At 45.9% G+C, this 20,866-nt stretch overlaps 1 protein-coding gene across 3 annotated transcripts in view; it reads left to right on the top strand.

Annotated features, from left to right (window-relative positions):
- The window catches only part of LOC115177054 (epsin-1), a 28,914-nt gene extending 8,249 nt beyond the window's left edge, over positions 1 to 20,665 (top strand). For 2 of the 3 annotated variants that reach the window (XM_029737519.1, XM_029737518.1), the window contains exons 2-12: positions 6,686 to 6,788; positions 7,714 to 7,872; positions 14,175 to 14,303; positions 14,652 to 14,772; positions 15,022 to 15,182; positions 15,455 to 15,526; positions 16,630 to 16,713; positions 17,308 to 17,602; positions 18,153 to 18,311; positions 18,533 to 18,766; positions 18,872 to 20,665. In XM_029737519.1, coding sequence (XP_029593379.1) covers positions 6,720 to 6,788; positions 7,714 to 7,872; positions 14,175 to 14,303; positions 14,652 to 14,772; positions 15,022 to 15,182; positions 15,455 to 15,526; positions 16,630 to 16,713; positions 17,308 to 17,602; positions 18,153 to 18,311; positions 18,533 to 18,766; positions 18,872 to 19,329 — 1,941 coding nt within the window. In that variant the 5' untranslated portion in view covers positions 6,686 to 6,719 and the 3' untranslated portion in view covers positions 19,330 to 20,665. The remainder of the gene's footprint in view (positions 1 to 6,685; positions 6,789 to 7,713; positions 7,873 to 14,174; positions 14,304 to 14,651; positions 14,773 to 15,021; positions 15,183 to 15,454; positions 15,527 to 16,629; positions 16,714 to 17,307; positions 17,603 to 18,152; positions 18,312 to 18,532; positions 18,767 to 18,871) is intronic. The other variant, XM_029737520.1, reaches the window with a different exon arrangement.
- Positions 20,666 to 20,866: the final 201 nt, after the last annotated feature.

Raw genomic sequence — 20,866 nt, 5'->3', positions numbered from 1 at the left:
GAGCTGTGTTGTGATGGGCCGGGTCCAGTAGAGCTGTGTTGTGATGGGCCGGGTCTAGTGGAGCTGTGTTTTGATGGGACGGGTCTAGTCGTGCTGTCCTGAGGCGGGTCTGGTCTGGTAAATCTGTGTTGTGATGGGCCGGGTCTAGTAGAGCTGTGGTGTGATGGGCCGGGTCTAGTAGAGCTGTGGTGTGATGGGCCGGGTCTAGTAGAGCTGTGGTGTGATGGGCCGGGTCTAGTAGAGCTGTGGTGTGATGGGCCTGGTCTAGTAGAGCTGTGTTGTGATGGGACGGGTCTGGTCTGGTATATCTGTGTTGAGATGGGCCTGGTGTAGTAGAGCTGTGCTGTAATAAGCCGTGTCAGGCTCTTTTCTCCTGGGGATGGTGGAGGTACTGTTGTTTCAGAATGTGGGGCGGGGGACCTCTGTTGCTGGGGTGATGGGTGTGTGGGTCCCTGCCAAGTGTTGCATCTTTTAGGTCCTTGGCAAAGGTTCTGATACTGTCCTGACCAAGATGTACATTATGGTATAAGTGTTGACATGTCAGAGTGGGGTGGTGAGCCGTTCTGAAGTTGAGCAGTGAGGCACAGTCCACAGTGATCTGTTGATTTATATTGTCCATCAACTGTCCTGGGAAGTCTTTTCTTGGTAGGAGGGTGGATACAACTACACTGCTCAAAAAAATAAAGGGAACACTTAAACAACACATCCTAGATCTGAATGAAAGAAATAATCTTATTAAATACTTTTTTCTTTACATAGTTGAATGTGCTGACAACAAAATCACACAAAAATAATCAATGGAAATCCAATTTATCAACCCATGGAGGTCTGGATTTGGAGTCACACTCAAAATTAAAGTGGAAAACCACACTACAGGCTGATCCAACTTTGATGTAATGTCCTTAAAACAAGTCAAAATGAGGCTCAGTAGTGTGTGTGGCCTCCACGTGCCTGTATGACCTCCCTACAACGCCTGGGCATGCTCCTGATGAGGTGGTGGATGGTCTCCTGAGGGATCTCCTCCCAGACCTGGACTAAAGCATCTGCCAACTCCTGGACAGTCTGTGGTGCAACGTGGCGTTGGTGGATGGAGCGAGACATGATGTCCCAGATGTGCTCAATTGGATTCAGGTCTGGAGAACGGGCGGGCCAGTCCATAGCATCAATGCCTTCCTCTTGCAGGAACTGCTGACACACTCCAGCCACATGAGGTCTAGCCTTGTCTTGCATTAGGAGGAACCCAAGGCCAACCGCACCAGCATATGGTCTCACAAGGGGTCTGAGGATCTCATCTCGGTACCTAATGACAGTCAGGCTACCGCTGGTGAGCACATGGAGGGCTGTGCGGCCCCCCAAAGAAATGCCACCCCACACCATGACTGACCCACCGCCAAACCGGTCATGCTGGAGGATGTTGCAGGCAGCAGAACGTTCTCCACGGCGTCTCCAGACTCTTGTCACGTCTGTCACGTGCTCAGTGTGAACCTGCTTTCATCTGTGAAGAGCACAGGGCGCCAGTGGCGAATTTGCCAATCTTGGTGTTCTCTGGCAAATGCCAAACGTCCTGCACGGTGTTGGGCTGTAAGCACAACCCCCACCTGTGGACGTCGGACCCTCATACCACCCTCGTGGAGTCTGTTTCTGACCGTTTGAGCAGACACATGCACATTTGTGGCCTGCTGGAGGTCATTTTGCAGGGCTCTGGCAGTGCTCCTCCTGCTCCTCCTTGCACAAAGGCGGAGGTAGCGGTCCTGCTGCTGGGTTTTTGCCCTCCTACGGCCTCCTCCACGTCTCCTGATGTACTGGCCTGTCCCCTGGTAGCGCCTCCATGCTCTGGACACTACGCTGACAGACACAGCAAACCTTCTTGCCACAGCTCGCATTGATGTGCCATCCTGGATGAGCTGCACTACCTGAGCCACTTGTGTTGGTTGTAGACACCGTCTCATGCTACCACTAGAGTGAAAGCACCGCCAGCATTCAAAAGTGACCAAAACTTCAGCCAGGAAGCATAGGAACTGAGAAGTGGTCTGTGGTCCCCACCTGCAGAACCACTCCTTTATTGGGGGTGTCTTGCTTATTGCCTATAATTTCCACCTGTTGTCTATTCCATTTGCACAACAGCATGTGAAATGTATTGTCAATCAGTGTTGCTTCCTAAGTGGACAGTTTGATTTCACAGAAGTGTGATTGACTTGGAGTTACATTGTGTTGTTTAACTGTTCCCTTTATTTTTTTGAGCAGTATATATTGGTTGTTGGGAACCGAGCCTGTGCCCGTTCTGCCACTCTTCTCACTGCCCCAGATACATTTTCACCTTTGGCATGAAGGTGGTTTGTGCCAGTGTGGATGATGATGTTGTCGGGGGTGTCAATCCTGGTCTGACTGAGTAGCTGCATTGCACTGTCAGTTGTAGGACACCAGAACTTATACACCTGGTGTCTAGGGAATCATCTTTCCTGGACTAAAAACTTCCCATTTGAATCAATAAGGATTGCAGTTGTGGGTGATTGTCTCGGTGGAGCAGACTGGGAGGCTGGTATTCTGACCTGGGCTGGAGCAGACTGGTAGGCTGGTGCAGTGTCATCAGGCTGTGTGGTGGAGGCCATGCTGGTCTCAGGTTCTGCTTGTGTTATGCCAAGCTTGTCGACATGTTCTCTAGATGCAGAGGACATAGTGACTCGCTGTTGGTTGAGGGTGTCAATGTACCTCTCTCTTTGTTCTAGCTCCTTTCTTGTTGTGCTCAGATGGTCTCTGAGGTCGTCATTTGTCTGACTCAGTTTGTCCATTCTGCTTTCTAATTTAGCAATAGATGCTCTGCTCTCCTCCCTGAACTGTTTCATCTCTTCTTTTAGTTTTAGGACAGTGCCCTCCTCTTGAAGCTTGTTCTCTCTGAGTTCTATGACCTCTGCTTCGACTAGAGAGAGGGTGTTGTGGAAACGTTGCATAGCAGGTGTTCTTGGTGTTGTAGGCATGTCCTTGGCTCTGTCTGCTGCAGGTGAGGTAGGTAGAGGGACACTGAGGGCTTCTTGCTGGGTCACAGAGACCGTTGGGGCCTGCTTTTCTCCATCTCCCTCCTTGACTTTTTCTTCAGTTTCTGAGATGATTTCAGCTTCTGCTTTTAGGGTAGCAAACCTATTCTCAAAGGCCTGGAGGCTTGAATCATTGCCTTGTATCAATACAGTTCCATTATTATATAAGTTCACTGTTTGATACGTGTTGCTCTGGTCAGCTTCTTGGCAGATGCCTCTCTTTCTTTGAGAAAGGGAAATGGTTGCAAATAACCCTTTTCCATATGTGTCCTCGTTTGGTATTAAAATTAAAATTTGCTCTTGTTTTGCAACTGGTAAGATCTGCAAACAGGCATTCATGGTTCTGTCCCATCAACAAACCTTTGAAACTATTCTTAGCTTTCTCTGTTTGGATGTCTGGTGGTAAACAATTGCCATAGCAATGCTGGGGATATTGGCTACAATGTTGCAATAGAAGCATTGTTTCTTGTATTATTGTCTCTTGTGTCTTTTAGAGGACTGTTTCACTTTGTCCTTTTTCTTCTGTCCTGATTTTGTCTTTCTTTTCTTCTGTTAACTTGATATTCTTTGTTAGCTAGCTAGCTTCTTCCAGGAGAGTCCCTAGCAACTGCTTAGCAACTGGTAAACAATTCCGCTAGCTAAGATAACTACAATTTTATGAAAAATAGTTACTTTTTCAAAAGCCTATCTTCTTTGTTTGTTGCTTGTTTTGTCTTTAATTCAGTCTTGCAGTTTTCTTTAGCTTTTTTCCGATGTACTTCACTCTAAAAACCATGTAAATGTCAATATTTGTAGGAGCTCATTTTTCAGCAGCTGCTGCTCAATTTGGAACTCTCTCGATGTCTCTCTCTCGATGTCTCTCTCTCTCTCTTGATGTCTCTCTCTCTCTCTCTTGATGTCTCTCTCTCTCTTGATGTCTCTCCCCCTCTCTCCCTCTGTCTCTCTCTCTCTCGATGTCTCTCTCCCTCGATGTCTCTCTCTCTCTCTCTCGATGTCTCTTTCTCTCTCTTGATTTCTCTCTCTTGATGTCTCTCTCCCTCTCCCTCGATTTCTCTCTCTCTCCCTCGATTTCTCTCTCTCTCCCTCGATTTCTCTCTCTCTCCCTCGATTTCTCTCTCTCGATTTCTCTCTCTCTCGATGTCTCTCGATGTCTCTCTCGATGTCTCTCGATGTCTCTCTCGATGTCTCTCTCTCTCTCTCTCGATGTCTCTCTCTCTCTCTCTCGATGTCTCTCTCTCTCTCTCTCGATGTCTCTCTCTCTCTCTCTCGATGTCTCTCTCTCTCTCTCTCGATGTCTCTCTCTCTCTCTCTCTCTCGATGTCTCTCTCTCGATGTCTCTCTCGATGTCTCTCTCTCGATGTCTCTCTCGATGTCTCTCTCTCGATGTCTCTCTCGATGTCTCTCTCTCTCTCTCTCTCTCGATGTCTCTCTCTCTCTCTCTCTCTCGATGTCTCTCTCTCTCTCTCTCGATGTCTCTCTCTCTCTCTCTCGATGTCTCTCTCTCTCTCTCTCGATGTCTCTCTCTCGATGTCTCTCTCTCGATGTCTCTCTCTCGATGTCTCTCGATGGATGTCTCTCTCTCGATGTCTCTCGATGGATGTCTCTCTCTCGATGTCTCTCGATGGATGTCTCTCTCTCGATGTCTCTCGATGGATGTCTCTCTCTCTCTCTCTCGATGTCGATGTCTCTCTCTCGATGTCTCTCTCTCGATGTCTCTCTCTCGATGTCTCTCTCGATGTCTCTCTCGATGTCTCTCTCTCGATGTCTCTCTCGATGTCTCTCTCGATGTCTCTCTCGATGTCTCTCTCTCGATGTCTCTCTCGATGTCTCTCTCTCGATGTCTCTCTCTCGATGTCTCTCTCTCGATGTCTCTCTCTCGATGTCTCTCGATGGATGTCTCTCTCTCGATGTCTCTCGATGGATGTCTCCCTCTCTCGATGGATGTCTCCCTCTCTCGATGGATGTCTCCCTCTCTCGATGGATGTCTCCCTCCCTCGATGGATGTCTCCCTCCCTCGATGGATGTCTCCCTCCCTCGATGGATGTCTCTCTCCCTCGATGGATGTCTCTCTCCCTCGATGGATGTCTCTCTCCCTCGATGGATGTCTCTCTCCCTCGATGGATGTCTCTCTCCCTCGATGGATGTCTCTCTCCCTCGATGGATTGTCTCTCTCCCTCGCTGGATGTCTCTCTCCCTCGCTGGATCTCTCTCTCCCTCGATGGATGTCTCTCTCCCTCGATGGATGTCTCTCTCCCTCGATGGATGTCTCTCTCCCTCGATGGATGTCTCTCTCCCTCGATGGATGTCTCTCTCCCTCGATGGATGTCTCTCTCCCTCGATGGATGTCTCTCTCCCTCGATGGATGTCTCTCTCCCTCGATGGATGTCTCTCTCCCTCGATGGATGTCTCTCTCCCTCGATGGATGTCTCTCTCCCTCGATGGATGTCTCTCTCCCTCGATGGATGTCTCTCTCCCTCGATGGATGTCTCTCTCCCTCGATGGATGTCTCTCTCCCTCGATGGATGTCTCTCTCCCTCTCTCGATGGATGTCTCTCTCCCCCTCTCTCGATGTCTCTCTCCCCCTCTCTCGATGTCTCTCTCCCCCTCTCTCGATGTCTCTCTCCCCCTCTCTCGATGTCTCTTTCTCTCTCTCGATGTCTCTCTCCCTCTCTCTTGATGTCTCTCTCCCTCTCTCTTGATGTCTCTCTCCCTCTCCCTCGATTTCTCTCTCTCGATGTCTGTCTGTCTCTCTCGATGTCTCTCTCTCTCTCTCGATGTCTGTCTCTCTCTCTCTCTCGATGTCTCTCTCTCGATGTCTCTCTCTCTCTTGATGTGTCTCTCTCTCTCTTGATGTCTCTCTCCCTCTCTCTTGATGTCTCTCTCCCTCTCTCTTGATGTCTCTCTCTCTCTCTCGATGTCTCTCTCTCGATGTCTCTCTCTCGGTGTCTCTCTCTCGGTGTCTCTCTCTCGGTGTCTCTCTCTCGGTGTCTCTGTCTGTGTCTCTCTCTCTCTCTCTCGGTGTCTCTTGTCTCTCGACGTCTCTCTCTCCCTTTCTCTCTCTCTCTCTCTCGATGTATCTCTCTCTCGATGTCTGTCTGTCTCTCCCTCTCTCTCTCAAATTTCAAATTCAAGCTGCTTTATTGGCATGAAAAACATTGTGTCAATATTGCCAAAGCAACAATGTATACATTGTAATACAATAAGAAATAATAATATAAAATGGCAGTAAATAATAATACAAAAATAAATATAAAAATAATAACAATAAAATAGTAGTAAAATAATAGTAAAATAGTAGAATGTAATAAATATAAAAATATAAATATGGAAAATGAATCTATAACTAACTTAACTAAATAACGATCATCTTCACCATTACATCAGTACTACAACTACTATCATCATTACCACTACTACCACCACCATCTCTCTCGCGATGTCTCTCTCCCTCTCTCTCTCTGTCTCTTGATGTCTCTCTCTCGATGTCGCTCTCTCTCTTTTGCTTTTCTTTTTCTCTACTTGTGTTTTCTCCTCAGAGTTTGGCTACTCTCCTCTCTCTCTGTATTAACTCACTGTACACTTTGCCCTGGCTGCTATTTGTTTTGTGTTGTATTAACTGTTTTACAACCACTCTCTTTCTCTGTGTGAGTCAGATTTTTCGTGGAACCCGACAGCCAGACGGTTGCCATGTCGACCTCATCACTACGGCGACAAGTGAAGAACATTGTCCACAACTTCTCAGAGGCCGAGATCAAGGTTCGCTCCTCCTCTTTCTTTTCTCTCTTCCTCTCCGACCACTTTTCCACCCTCACACCTCTTTATTTTTTTATTCTTCTGTTTCCCATTGTCCTCTTCTTCCTTTCCTCACCACTTCTTTCAAGGCTATCTCACCTCATTCTCCTCCTCCTCCTCCTCTGCTTCCTCCCTCTCCAACTCCTTCTTCCTCTCCTCCCTTACTTCTGTCTTGACTTCTCTTAACTATTGGTGCTTATTAAATAATACATTCCACTGTGTACTCCCTGTATCTCCACCTCTCGCTATCTGGGTTAATGTAATCATGTTATCCATTCATCATGATGGTTCTGTCCAGCCTGTTTTATCATCACATCCTCTCCACACACAGAGAGTAGGAGAGATCATCAGTTAAGGTGACCTACGATCACGGCTGTGGACTTATCATGGCTTCATTTGATTAAAGTACTTTGCATAATTGTTCTGTCTGTTTTTACATGTTTAGTCGTGAGCTTTGTATCGTAATATATTTTGTTGGCTTGAGCTTGCCAAGGGAATGAATAGTCTGTCTTGATATAAACTACCAGTTGATTAATCAATTCATTGATCAATAAATCACACCTTAGATTGTTGACTGCTTTTGGGGCGTCAGGTAGCCTAGTGGTTAGAGCATTGGACCAGTAACCGAAAGGTTGCTCGATCGAATCCCCGAGCTGACAAGGTACAAATCTGTCGTTCTGCCCCTGAACAAGGCAGTTAACCCACTGTTCCTAGGCTGTCATTGTAAATAAGAATTTGTTCTTAAATGACTTGCCTAGTTAAATAAAGGTAAAAAAAAACAAGTCTCTCCTAGTTAAATAAAAAACCTGTCCCTGGTCTCCCCCCCCTTTGTCCCTGGTCTGTCTTCTCCCCCCCCATCCCTGTCCCTGGTCTCTCTTCTCCCCTCCAGGTGCGGGAGGCGACGTCCAATGACCCATGGGGCCCCAGCAGCTCTCTGATGTCAGAGATAGCAGACCTTACCTACAACGTAGTTGCCTTCTCTGAGATCATGAGCATGGTGTGGAAACGACTCAACGACCACGGCAAGAACTGGAGACACGTCTACAAGGTGAGTGAGAGAGATCTGTTGAAGATTGAGCATTACAACGGGTGACGTAGTCTGTCTGGTTTGTCTGCTCACTGTGTGCACATAGGAATTAGAATAGTAGAATGGACATGACCGAAGATTTGTATAACTAAACCAAGATCAACCACAGCCCGTCATTTCAAATGGGAACAAATGGGTCATAGTGGACAGAACAAGCAAGGAGGTGGGCAGAGCCAAGCACGATCTAGCGAGATCCTATTGGCGTGTTCTAGCCTGCATTTGCATATTTTCTAGCATGCAGTAACATATTTTAGTTTTGGGAAGAGAACTGTATTACAGTTTTTCTCAATTGCTAAAACACAATTTCTGAAATCTTGCTCCATTTCCTGAAAACATTAAACACAAAACCTAATCTTCAAGCACTATTTACATAACCTCTGACTCCTCTCCTCTCCTCATCTTCAAGCACTATTTACATAACCTCTGACTCCTCTCGCAAAATGAAACATTCGCCTCAAAACAGTTTTACCTGTGTTCAAAATCAAACACTGCTCTCAAATCATAAACAAAGTGATCAAAATGATATACACTCTCAAGCAGTCAGTAAACAATACACCGAAAAATTGAAAACACATTGTTCAAAACATACAATTCTCAGGGAGAAGTACATTTTTCTAAAAAAGATTCATATTTTTCCCGTCATTGTCTTTTGATGAACGAAAACATGTTCTATCATAGTAGCTCAACATTGATCAGAAATTACTACTCTGCTTTGCTCTTTGCAATTTAGTTTTTTGTTCTTCCTCCTCCTCGTACCCCTATTTTTACAGTACTGTACCCTGCATCTCACAAACTTGTCCTTTGTCTCTGTGATACTGTAATTCTTGTTCTTTGTTGATATGAACCTGCAACCAGTCAAAATCTATTGAGGAGTCAGTACTGTTTATAAATGGAAAGCACAATGTTCAGGGCCATACAATTTGTCCATTGTACAGTATACAGCCTACAATGCACTGTACTACAGTATACAATACTAAAAGGGACAAAAATCAAAGGAGTAAACATGTGATCAATGTGCTTGTTCTTGTCTTTGGGCTGGGTCAGGCCAGAGCACTTCGTTGACATCACAAGCAATATTGTCCCTCCTGAGGCAACAGGGGAAGAAGCCTCTTGTGTGCCCTATCCAGCCCTGACATGGTTCCTCACCTATATCACCACAGGCTAAATCCATGGCTTGCAGCAGATTTACTCTGGTGTAGGGTTGTCTATCATACACTTTCAATTTCCAAGAGGAGAAAAACTCCTCAATCGGATTCAGGAAAGGCGAGTATGGAGGGAGGTACATGTTCATAAACTGCCCATTGATGTTAAACCATTCCCTTACCTGAGCAGCTCGGTGGAAACTGACATTGTCCCACACTATCACATAGGTGGGAATGGGATTCTCATTTAGCTCTTGACCCTGCTGCTCTTGAACCTGCTGCTCAAATAAAATATCTCTTAGATTGCCAATAAATGTTAGAAGGTGCTGGGTGTTATATGGCCCGAGTGTAACATGGTGATGTAGAACACCATGGTTGCTGATAGCAGCACAGATTGTGACATTGTCACCTCGTTGACCAGGGACTTCAACAATGGCCCGCTGTCCAATCATGTTTCAGCCACTCCTTCTCCTCTTTGTTAGATTGAAGCCTGCTTCATCGACAAATATGAACTCATGGGGTCTGTCCAAGGATTCCCAGTCAAATATTGTCTGTGTAGAAATACAATATACTGTATGTAGGATTTTGTAAGTCGTACAGAGACAGTGCTATACTGTAGAGTACAATTAGGCCTACTGTATGCACTTCTGATTCGCATACATCGTATGTACTGAAGAGTAATGTCATTCACATAGTATGTGTTAGTACTGTAGACAATCTGGATTACAGTAAATGTTTCTGAATGTACACTTACTTCCACATACTGAGCTCGCAGTTCTTTCACCCTTGGTGAGTTGCGCTCAAAAGGTACTCTGTATACTTGTTTCATTCGCCTCCTGTTACGATGGAGGACATGGTCAATTGTGGAAATGCTCACACTGTCGATTCCCTGAAAGTGTGTGTTGTCTTGTATCACTCGTTCCTGGATTTATCTTGAAGGACCATGCCAACAATAATGGCCTCTTGCTCCCGAGTGAATATAGCTGTCCTTCCACCTGCATGTGGCAGCCTTGCAATTCTACAAAAAGTAGTTGTGCAGTTACAAAACATATTCATGCAGTACAATACATACAGTGATTAACTTTACAAATGTCTATTGAAACCGCTGCATATAGTGTAGTACAGTAAATTTGCACTTACAAAAATACAGTAGTATACCGTACCTGTTCTCTTCTCTGAATGTCCTTACTATGGTGGACACAGAAAATCGGCTCAAATTGAGTTGCACTCTAAGTCCTGCTTTCCTCATTGTCAGTCCATGGACAAGAACATGGTCTATAACTGTTGCTCGAATTTCATCAGATATTTCCACTCTTTCTTGCCCTCCTCTTCCTCCTCGTCGCCCACCTCGCATACGCACTCGTCCTCGTCCTCTCACATTGTTTCTTCTATCCATTCTCAGACTTTCTCCTTCCCACCTTCAACAACCCGTTTGCTCTCTGAACTGGCTTATATTGGTTGTGTCGCATCATTTGAAACAGGTTAAATCAATTTTGAGTGGTTGTGTTCAATCAATGACGTGTTCTCTATTTGTATTTGATTGTTGCCACTTGTGTTTACCAGTATGGATGACATGTGCAGAATGTGTTTTGAGAATGTGTTTAGAGTTTTGCTGAACAGTCTAAGTGAGGTCTGCAAATTGTGTTTTACCATGTGAAATGGTTTAAGGTATTGACAATTAGCTAAATGAGTCCAGGCAACTGAGAACTTTGTTCAGCCAATGGGTTTTAGTGTTTTAGCAATTGAGAAAAACTGCAAGATCAATTGTTTTATCGACGAGAAAATGTGCGGAATATCTGCCAAAATCCATCTGGTTCCATCTTCTCCCACTGCCGGCCACTGGGCTTCCTCTCACTACCATATTTGGTAGTGAGTGGAAATGCCAAACAGATGCTTCACATTTGTACATCCGGTGAAATATCTGTCTCTTTGTTCTAAGGCTTCATATGACAGTATAAAAGATCTGCATTTTGTTCAGGGAGTAGGTCAGCCAGTGATATTGTGCACATTATGCTTGTTAGCCAGCCAGTCAGTTTCAGTGGAATTAATGATTCCATGAATTTATCAAATGAACTGCCATAGATGCGTTAAAGAGGCGTTAGAGGTCACTGGAACACAGACCGTGGGGGATAGAATAAGGACGCCAGATTGGCATACAACCAGTCTGATCAAACAAAGTGTATATTGGTCAAATCCGTCATGGTTGATGTATTGTAACACCCCCACAATGTGGTTACTTAAGTCCCGTTTGGCTGTTTTCACAGCATAACATTTAGATGTAGTTCCTTTTCAGGTTTAGAAGAAGTTGACTGCTAAATGCTAACTCTCGTTCATATAAACTGGTAGCATAGCTACACTACATGACCAAAAGTATCTGGACACCTGCTTGTCGAACATCTCATTCCAAAATCATGGCCATTAATATTGAGTTAGTCCCCCTTTACTGCTATAACAGCTTCTATTATTCTGGGTAGGCTTTCCACTAGATGTTGGAACATTGTGGCGGGGACATACTTCCATTCAGCCACGAACATTAGTGAGGTCGCACACTAATGTTGGGCAATTAGGCCTGGCTTGCAGTCGGTGTTCCAATTCATCCAAAAGGTGTTCGATGGGGTTGAGATCAAGGCTCTGTGCGGGCCAGTCAAGGTATTCCACACCGATCTCGACAAACCATTTCTGTATGAACCTCGCTTTGTGCACTGGGGCATTGTCATGGTGAAATGGGACAGGGCGCCTTCCCAAATTGTTGCCACGAAGTTGGAAACACAGAATCGTGTAGAATGTCATTGTATGCTGTAGCGTTAAGATTTCCCTTCACTGGAACTAAGGGGCCTGAACCATGAAAAACAGCCCCAGACCATTATTCCTCCTCCACCAAACTTGACAGTTGGCACTATGCATTGGGGCAGGTTGCGTTCTCCTGGTATCCGCCAAACCCAGATTCGTTCGTCGGACTGCCAGATGGTGAAGCGTGATTCATCACTCCAGAGAAGGCGTTTCCACTGCTCCCGAGTCCAATGGCGGCGAGCTTTACACCACTCCAACCGACGCTTGGCATTGCGCATGGTGATCTCAGGCTTGTGTGCGGCTGCTCGGCCTTGGAAATCCATTTCATCAAGCTCCCGACAAACAGTTATTGTGCAGACGATGCTTCCAGAGGCAGTTTGGAACTCTGAAAGTGAGTGTTGTAACTGAGGACAGACTTTTTTTTTGTTCACACTACACGCTTCAGCACTCGGCGGTCCCGTTCTGTGAGCTTGTGTGGCCTACCACTTCATGGCTGAGCCGTTGTTGCTCCTAGACGTTTCCACTTCACAATAACAGCACTTACAGTTGACCGGGGCAGCTCTAGCAGATCCTCTAATCAAATTTCACAGTGGGTGCGAGACCTGGAGAGGCCTACAAGCCACAGTGTCTCGCACCCACTGTGAGATTTGGTGGAGGATCGGTGATGATCTGGGGGTGCTTCAGCAAGGCTGGAATCGGGCAGATTTGTCTTTGTGAAGGACGCATGAATCAAGCCACGTACAAGGTTGTCCTGGAAGAAAACTTGCTTCTTTCTGCTCTGACAATGTTCCCCAACTCTGAGGATTGGTTTTTCCAGCAGGACAATGCTCCATGCCACACAGCCAGGTCAATCAAGGTGTGGATGGAGGACCACCAGATCAAGACCCTGTCATGGCCAGCCCAATCTCCAGACCTCAACCCCATTGAAAACCTCTGGAATGTGACCAAGAGGAAGATGGATGGTCACAAGCCATCAAACAAAGCCAAGCTGCTTGAATTTTTGTGCCAGGAGTGGCATAAAGTCCCCCATCATCAATGTTAAAGTCTGGTGGCTAGCATGCCAAAACACATGAAAGCTGTGATTGAAAATCAGGGTTATTCCACCAAATATTGATTTCTGAACTCTTCCCAAGTTAAAACATTAGTATTGTGTTTAAAAATGAATATGAACTTATTTTCTTTGCAATATTCGAGGTCTGACAACACTGCATACTTTATTTTGACCAGTTGTCATTTTCTGCAAATAAATGCTCTAAATGTCATTTTTATTTGGGAGAAGTGTTGTCAGTAGTTTATTGAATAAAACAAAAATGTTCATTTTACCCAAACACATACCTATAAATAGTAAAACCAGAGAAACTGATAATTTTGCAGTGGTCTCCATTTTTTCCAGATATAAACTACCGCTCAAAAGTTTGGGGTCACTTAGAAATTCTTGTTTTTGAAAGAAAAGCAATTTTTTTTGTCCATTAAAGTAACATCAAATTCATCAGAAATACAGTGTAGACATTGTTAATGTTGTAAATGATTATTGTAGCTGGAAACGGCTGATTTAAAAAAAAAAAAAAAAATACATTTATTTTAATTGTTATGGAATATCTACATAGGCGTACAGAGGCCCATTATCAGCAACCATCACTCCTGTGTTCCAATGGCACATTGTGTTAGCTAATCCAAGTTTTTTGTTTAAAAAGGCTAATTGATCATTAGAAAACCCTTTTGCACTTATGTTAGCACAGCTGAAAACTGTTGTTTCTGATTAAAGAAGCAATAAAACTGGCCTTTAGACTAGTTGAGTATCTGGAGCATCAGCATTTGTGGGTTCGATTACAGGCTCAAAATGGCCAGAAACAAAGACCTTTCTTCTGAAACTCGTCAGTTTATTCTTGTTCTGAGAAAACAAGGCTATTCCATTTGAGAAATTGTCAAGAAACTGAAGATCTCGTTCAACGCTGTGTACTACTCCCTTCACAGAACAGCGCAAACTGTCTCTTGGTGATGAAGACATTAACCTGTATTGGGGTTAGTATCCATACAAGCATTATACTCTGATTTTTACTTCAACATAGTGTGAAATGCACATAAACAATAGCCTAAATGTAGGCTAATTCTGCTGTGGGGAAATGAGGAGATTCGGGATCTTCCTTCACTGCCCTTTCCTGTACCCGTTTCCATGGCAATTCCATTGTTTTGGTCGAGTTCGATTGACTTCTTTACCACATCTATGGCTGCCATTCTCGTCCCGTTCTGGAACTTTGAGGGTTTATGCCATAGCATCTCCAGTAATTGAATAGGATCTCTGTGGTTTCTACTGTACTGTGTGTTTTCCAGGCTATGACTCTCATGGAGTACCTCATAAAGACGGGTTCAGAGCGTGTGGCTCAGCAGTGCAGAGAGAACATCTACGCTGTCCAGACTCTCAAGGATTTCCAGTTCATCGACAGAGACGGCAAGGACCAGGTACGACGCGCTTGCAGGCACATGCGCGCACACACACATTCCCAAACACACACTGGTACTGAATCACTACTCACCTCTCAGTCAAGGACTTTACAATGTTTTCACTGTGACCTCTTATACAAACACAGAGTGAAAGCCAACAGTAACATGTTTATGGGCTGGTAATGACAATATAGCAGGTCACAGGGAAACACTGATGGAAATGGAACCACTGAAACAGGAATGTAGCACTTAGTTTGCAGGCAAATGTCTGACATTTATCAACAATTCAGTGACACAGCTGCGTAGTTAAGAAGGTTGTGCACTGAGTTGTATGTACTCATGTGCATTCACCTGCGTGTGTGTCAGGGGGTGAATGTGCGGGAGAAGGCCAAACAGCTGGTAACACTGCTGAAGGACGAGGAGAGACTACGAGAGGAGAGGATCCATGCACTCAAGACCAAAGAGAAGATGGCACAGACCACCAGTGGTGAGAGACAACTACGTTACCCAGCCTGCACCAGCCACCAGGGGATCTGAAACAGATTGAGGAGAAAAGCAAACCATAGACAGTAATGTAGTTTTAAGTTGTCTACTGTGATGCAGAGCTGCCCTGATCCTGGAGAGATGCATGTGGTGTTTGCAGGCTTTTGTTCCTGCCCAGCTCTAACTATGCCCAGATGCAAACAATAACATATTTTCTTTCCCTGTCCTCCGGTCCCCTCATCCTGTCCCCTAGCCTCTTCGGCCCCCTCAGCTCCAGGTCTGGGGGGTGGAGCGCTGTCTCAGGGCTCTCACTCTGGAGGGGCGGACCCAGAGCAGGCGTGGCCACAGAGCTCCGGTGAGGAGGACCTGCAGCTGCAGCTGGCCCTGGCCATGAGCAAGGAGGAGGCAGAACAGGTATACAGCCAGCCAGCCTGGAGCTGGTGGAGGGTAGGCAGAGCCCCCGCTGGCCAACCACACTGTTAACCTGAGGTCCAATGGCTTGATAAGCGGGTTTATTTATGTAGGATATATGCACTGTACACCCTACAACCGCTATACATAGAACACATATATATGGTGACACTTAACTACAGTCCATAACAGAAGTATCCGGGCATAGCAAGGTTAACCCAGGACAATGTGTGTTTCCATTCACTCACCTTTACCCTCTGACCCCTGACCCCCAGACTACTGTGGCCCCTCTGGAGGACGCAGAGCTCCGCTATGCACTCACACTCAGCAAGGAAGTACAAGAACAGGTCAGGGGGCAAAGGTCACCACCTGACCGGCCGATCATCATCTACCTATCTACCTATCTGTCTACCCAGCCGGCGGTCACTCCATCCAGTCTTAATCCCAATCAAAATGAATGATATTTATAGGAATGATGTATCTGTTTCATTAATTCCAAACATACACATGTCAATGGGTTAATAATATAAGAGGGTAAGAAGGAAAGAAGTAGTTTTAAATAACTCCCCTATGATTTAATCAGTGTAAAATGATGCATGGCAAAGACTTCATCATTTGAATGACTCAGTTTAACCCTTTCTGAATGAGTGGTTACTCCCTTTCTTTCTTCCGTTGCAAATGACTCTGTTCTGAACGCATGCTTCAAACTACACACACAATGACATACTTCAACACAATCAATTAAAGGCATCTTCCAGTGCCCGCACTCTGCAAATTGGAGGGCAGTATTCAATCAACACCGGTATTCAGAAGTTTAGAGGGTAAGGCAAAACAACACTCTACCTTTAGCATAAAGACAGGTTGTTTTTACCCAGTTTGTTCTTTTGTCTCACAAAGTTGTTAAGTATAGATAAAACTTCAATGTAATTCTAGGACCCCGACTTCGTTCTAGAATGTCAACTTCCTTGTAGAAGCACAAGAAGAGGACTTGTTTTGTCTGCCCATGAATATTTCTGGATACAGGTAGTGGTTGAATAGAGAGCCCTGGCAGATAGTCCATGTCCACTATGGCTGGGACCCTGACCAGTTTCTTCAGAAGGTGAAAGAGGAAGCTGCCCATAGTGGCTGGTCTAGAATCAGTTTTTGATTTCCTCAAGGAAGGGAGAATGTTTTCCAACTCCCTAAGGTGGGTTGAGGAGAGCTGATCTGAGAGCAGCCACTAAAGGCAGCATCTCTCCTGGAGCTTTGCATCAGGGTCAGATAGTGCTTCTGGGGGAGTGAAATTAAGTTGCTCCCTAGACACTGATCTAAGGTCAGTTTAGCATTTTCTCCCCAAATGGCTTTGGCTACAATTTGGAGGTAGTAAGCTGATCCTAGATCTGTGCCTATGGGCTGGCCTGCCCGAGCGCTTGTCGCAGGTGATGACGTCACAGCTGTATGTGATTGGCAGGAGGAGAGGCTGCGCAGGGGGGACGACCTGAGACTGCAGATGGCCATCGAGGAGAGCAGGATGGAGAAGGCCAAGCCAGAGGAGGTGTGTTTGGTGACGTGTGTGTACGCCAGCCATAGGGGAGGATGGATGGGGGCTACACACACTCTTTAGACAATACCACTCAGTTCCTCTTTCTCTCTCCTGGTGTTACCTGCTGTAGTTGTGTCTCTCACCTGTGCATTCTGTGGAGAAAAGTGAAAGCTACGGTAGTGTAGGCCGACACCAGAAGGGTTTCTGAACCCTATCAGGTAACTAACTGTAAGCTATGATATTTCCTAGAGGAACCTTTTTGAATTAAAGTTGTGCTTAAGAACTGAAAGAGTTTGCCAATTATCTGACTGACTGATCAGCAACATCAACAGACCGGTGCTGGTCCCCAGACCACAGGTTGAGAAACAAGAAACACCCTTCGCTCTCTCCCGTCCCGGTACTAGTTGATCTATCCCTTCTTTCATCCTCTGCTTTTATCAAGGCAACTGTGTGTCAACATTTGTTTAGTGTGTATGTTAACTGACTGTATGCTCTGTGATTTTCATGTGTGTGTGTGTGTGTGTATGAGAGACAGACTTGAGCTCATTGACTCTTGTTGTCTGTTCAACATCAGTGTGTTATAACCTGTGTATTATCCTCTCCCAGAGTGCGTTAATGGAGTTGAGTGCTGTGGACCCCTGGGGGGCTCCTGCTGCTGCCTCTGGGGGCTCTGCCGGCCCCTCACCCCCTCCCACAGTCCCCCTCCCAGCCCCCTCTGCCTCTGGCCCCTGGGGCCTGGCCCCTGCAGACCCTTGGGGCGCCTCGTCGCCTGCCTCACCCCCCAGCGTAGACCCATGGACTAGTGGAGGGACGGCCCCCCCAACGATAGCCCCCCCGCCTGACCCCTGGGGAGATGCAGCCTCCTCAAGAGTAAACTCAGTTGACCCCTGGGGACCCTCAGGTTAGTGACCTCTGACCTTTACTCCCCTGGCCTCGTCTACACCTGTTACCCTCATTCCGTCTCCTTGTCCCACACCCCTACCTCCACACTCTGGACATCAATACATTTGGTCTATTTTCCAATACTCTTCAAATGGCCAGCATGTTTAGATCATTTGGAATGTGACCCTCCATATCTCAGTCAGGGGTATCTCTGGTTTCAATAAAAGATCTCTGTCCGTTCTTACCTCCTTTCAAGTGAAAAGACTGTCTGTCCAGCTCTTCCATATCAGTACAGATAAATGAGAGAAAGTGGGGAAAGGAAGCCATATTGGACTATTGGGATCCAGCCCAGCTCCTTGTTCCCTGTATATTGTACGGTGTTGTGCAGGGTTGGGTTCCATTCCTGTTCAGTTCAAGAGATGACCAATCCTCAATGAAATTAAATGCCACTTTTGAAATCTTAATTTGAATTCCAATTCATCTTTTGAATTGACTGACATGAAATGGTATTGACCCCGACCCTGGTGTTGTATGTGAGCCAAACCCCTGCCTGTCTCCCTCCCCCATAGCTGTGACCCCCCCCAGTGTCGACCCCTGGGGCCCCTCTGTGCCCCTCTCCACCACCTCCTCTTTTGGGGGGCCAATAGACCCCTGGGCTGGGGACGGGGTTGACCCCATCATCACCTCTGACCCATGGAGCGACTCCGCCAAACACACTAATGGCACAGGTACAGCCACACACACACTGACACATAATGGCAAGGACATGTGGATGAGATACTCATTGACCCCCCCCCCCCCCACCCCATTCACCCACCCACAAACACAGTTGTCTTGCATTCCATCCTCCCTCAGTAATAATGGTATAATGCTGTGGTGTCTAATCTAGTTAGTCACTATAAATACAGTACTCCATGTTCACCTTCACTCTCTGTCTCTCGGTCTATAGGACACCCAGAACTGCGAGGTCAGTTAACGGGCGATAGTGCGGGTTCTCCGGTGCCCTTTGACCTCACATCTCTGTGCTCTTCACTTCCTGTCCGTAAGACCCCCGAGTCGTTCCTGGGGCCCAACGCATCTTTGGTGGATCTGGACTCCCTGGTGTCTTCTAAACCCAAACCTAAACAACCTCCTCCTCCATCAATCTCCTCTTCAACACACAACCCCTTCCTCCAGACCACAGGTACTGATAACACACACACATAAGCACATAAATACACACATTTTTAAGCACTTTGTGTTTGTAATAAGTGAAAGTACATTGATTGAAGTATTCTCTCCTCTCCAGCCTCGTCTTCAGCCCCTGGCATGGCAGTCACCCCGGGCAGCACAATCTCCAGCAGGGGGGTTTCCCCGACGCCACCCCCCACCTCCAACCCGTTTGGCGCGGCCGCCCCCATGTCCTCCATCTCCCCACAGCCGTCCACACTGGGCCTCAGCGGCCTCCGCACCAGCCCTGTACCACCCAACCCCATGGCATACCCTGGCATGGGCATGGGGCCTATGGGTATGGGAGCACCAGGCCTGGGGATGGGCATGATGCAGAGCCCCATGGGAATGTCCCCCTACGGCGGGCTCTCACCCATGGGTCCTCCTGGGTCCTCTCACTTCATGGGGCCCGGAGGGGCCCTGCCCCCACAGCTGAATTTTGGGGGGCCTACGGGGGCAGCTGGAGTGATGGGAGCCGGGGGAGCAGTGGGAGGGGCAGGAGTGACGGGCGCCAGCACCAATCCCTTTCTTCTTTGAGGGCGTTTCGGCACTCCCCCTTCCTCTTCAACACCCAATCCAGGCCCTGCCCCGACCCCCCCCCCCCCCCCCCCCCCCCCCAGAGCGATCCTCCTTCAACACAAACTATTTCTGTTTCCAAAAAGAAACGTGTTCATCTCTATATTTAAAGAAAATCTCAATTTGTTATTTTCTTTCAGAAGCATTTACATTTATTTTTCTCCTAGCTCAGATGAATTTCAACAACAACAAAAATATTTTGGTTCATTTCAGTGGGATGTAGCGGGAGGGAAATAGAGGTTTATTTATTTTTATTTAGTTTTAATGCGTTTTGGTTTCTTTCAGTCCTTTCTGAAATTAAGGTGGGTGTTTGAGAGTTAGGCTTCATCAGTAATGTCACTCTGATATAATATTGTATTATTGCACTGACAGAGATGGAGGGACATGGCCACTAACAAACTGAAACACCAACAAATTCCTATACCCGCCTCTTCCTTTCTTTGTCTGAAAAGAGGAGGACTGAAGGAGGATTTTATAAAAAAAACTCCTGAGAACGATTTGGACTGAAAAAGCTGGCATTAACATTTCAGCCACAATATAGTCAAATCATTCAATAGCTGTTCTATTTTTTATTTAATGTAATTTATTTCACATTTTTTCTGCTCCTGGAAATGAATAAACAAGGGGAAAGAAATTACGCAATTATGCCATTAAAACAAATGCTTATTTTTTCTTACTGATTGTTATGGAAATCTAGAGGGCATCTATTGAGTTGGTTGAGGAGAGATGTGTTGTGTGGAAGAGGAGTGTGAGTGAATGTGTCTCTGTCTCCATTCATCCTGCGTCCTCTCTTATTTCAGCAAGATACAAATCTATTATTTTTGTTTTTAAAAATTGTCACTTGTATCAATGCTATGTAATGTTGGGATTTCAAATGAGGTATTATAAGGGTCACATTTTTCTGCCAATTTTATTTCACACATTTTGTATTAATTGGAAGCATTAGTCTTTCTCACTCTTTCTTACAGGATGCCTAGTCTGCAGGTGTCTCTCGACATGACTGGACCCTCCTTTCCTTTCTGTCCCTCGCTCCTACGGGGGGAGAGCTACAGATGCTTCTTTTAAAAAGACTTAATTCAATGAATGAAAGAAGTGAAACAACAGGGGACTTGATGACTTGCTCCTTGCTGTTTCTTTTCATTTGGTTTGATGAATTGATTGTTATTTTATATCAACTAAAAGATCTCTTTTATTGGGTAAGGTCACATTTTGTGTGGTGTTAACTGTGAACATTCACATCTGAAAAGTAAAATTTAAAAAATAAAGAAATTTAAGAAATAAAATAAATCCACAAAGGGTACGTTTCCTAACGTTAAATCTGTCTGTCCGGTGTGCTGTGTATTTGATGTTCCAATGCTGTTGGACAGGGAGAAACTGGGACAAGAATTCATTTTATAGTATTTTATTAACATATGAAGTCTCCTCTGTCAGTTGGAGGATATATGCATGTCCAGAAGCTTCTGTGAAGACTTCCAGATAGGGATACAATTGCAGAAAG

Source organism: Salmo trutta, chromosome 37 (genome assembly GCF_901001165.1).
Source record: "Salmo trutta chromosome 37, fSalTru1.1, whole genome shotgun sequence".
NCBI classification, from domain to species: domain Eukaryota; kingdom Metazoa; phylum Chordata; class Actinopteri; order Salmoniformes; family Salmonidae; genus Salmo; species Salmo trutta.
Note: the sequence above shows the minus strand (reverse complement) of the source record. Positions and strands in the feature narration are given on the sequence as shown.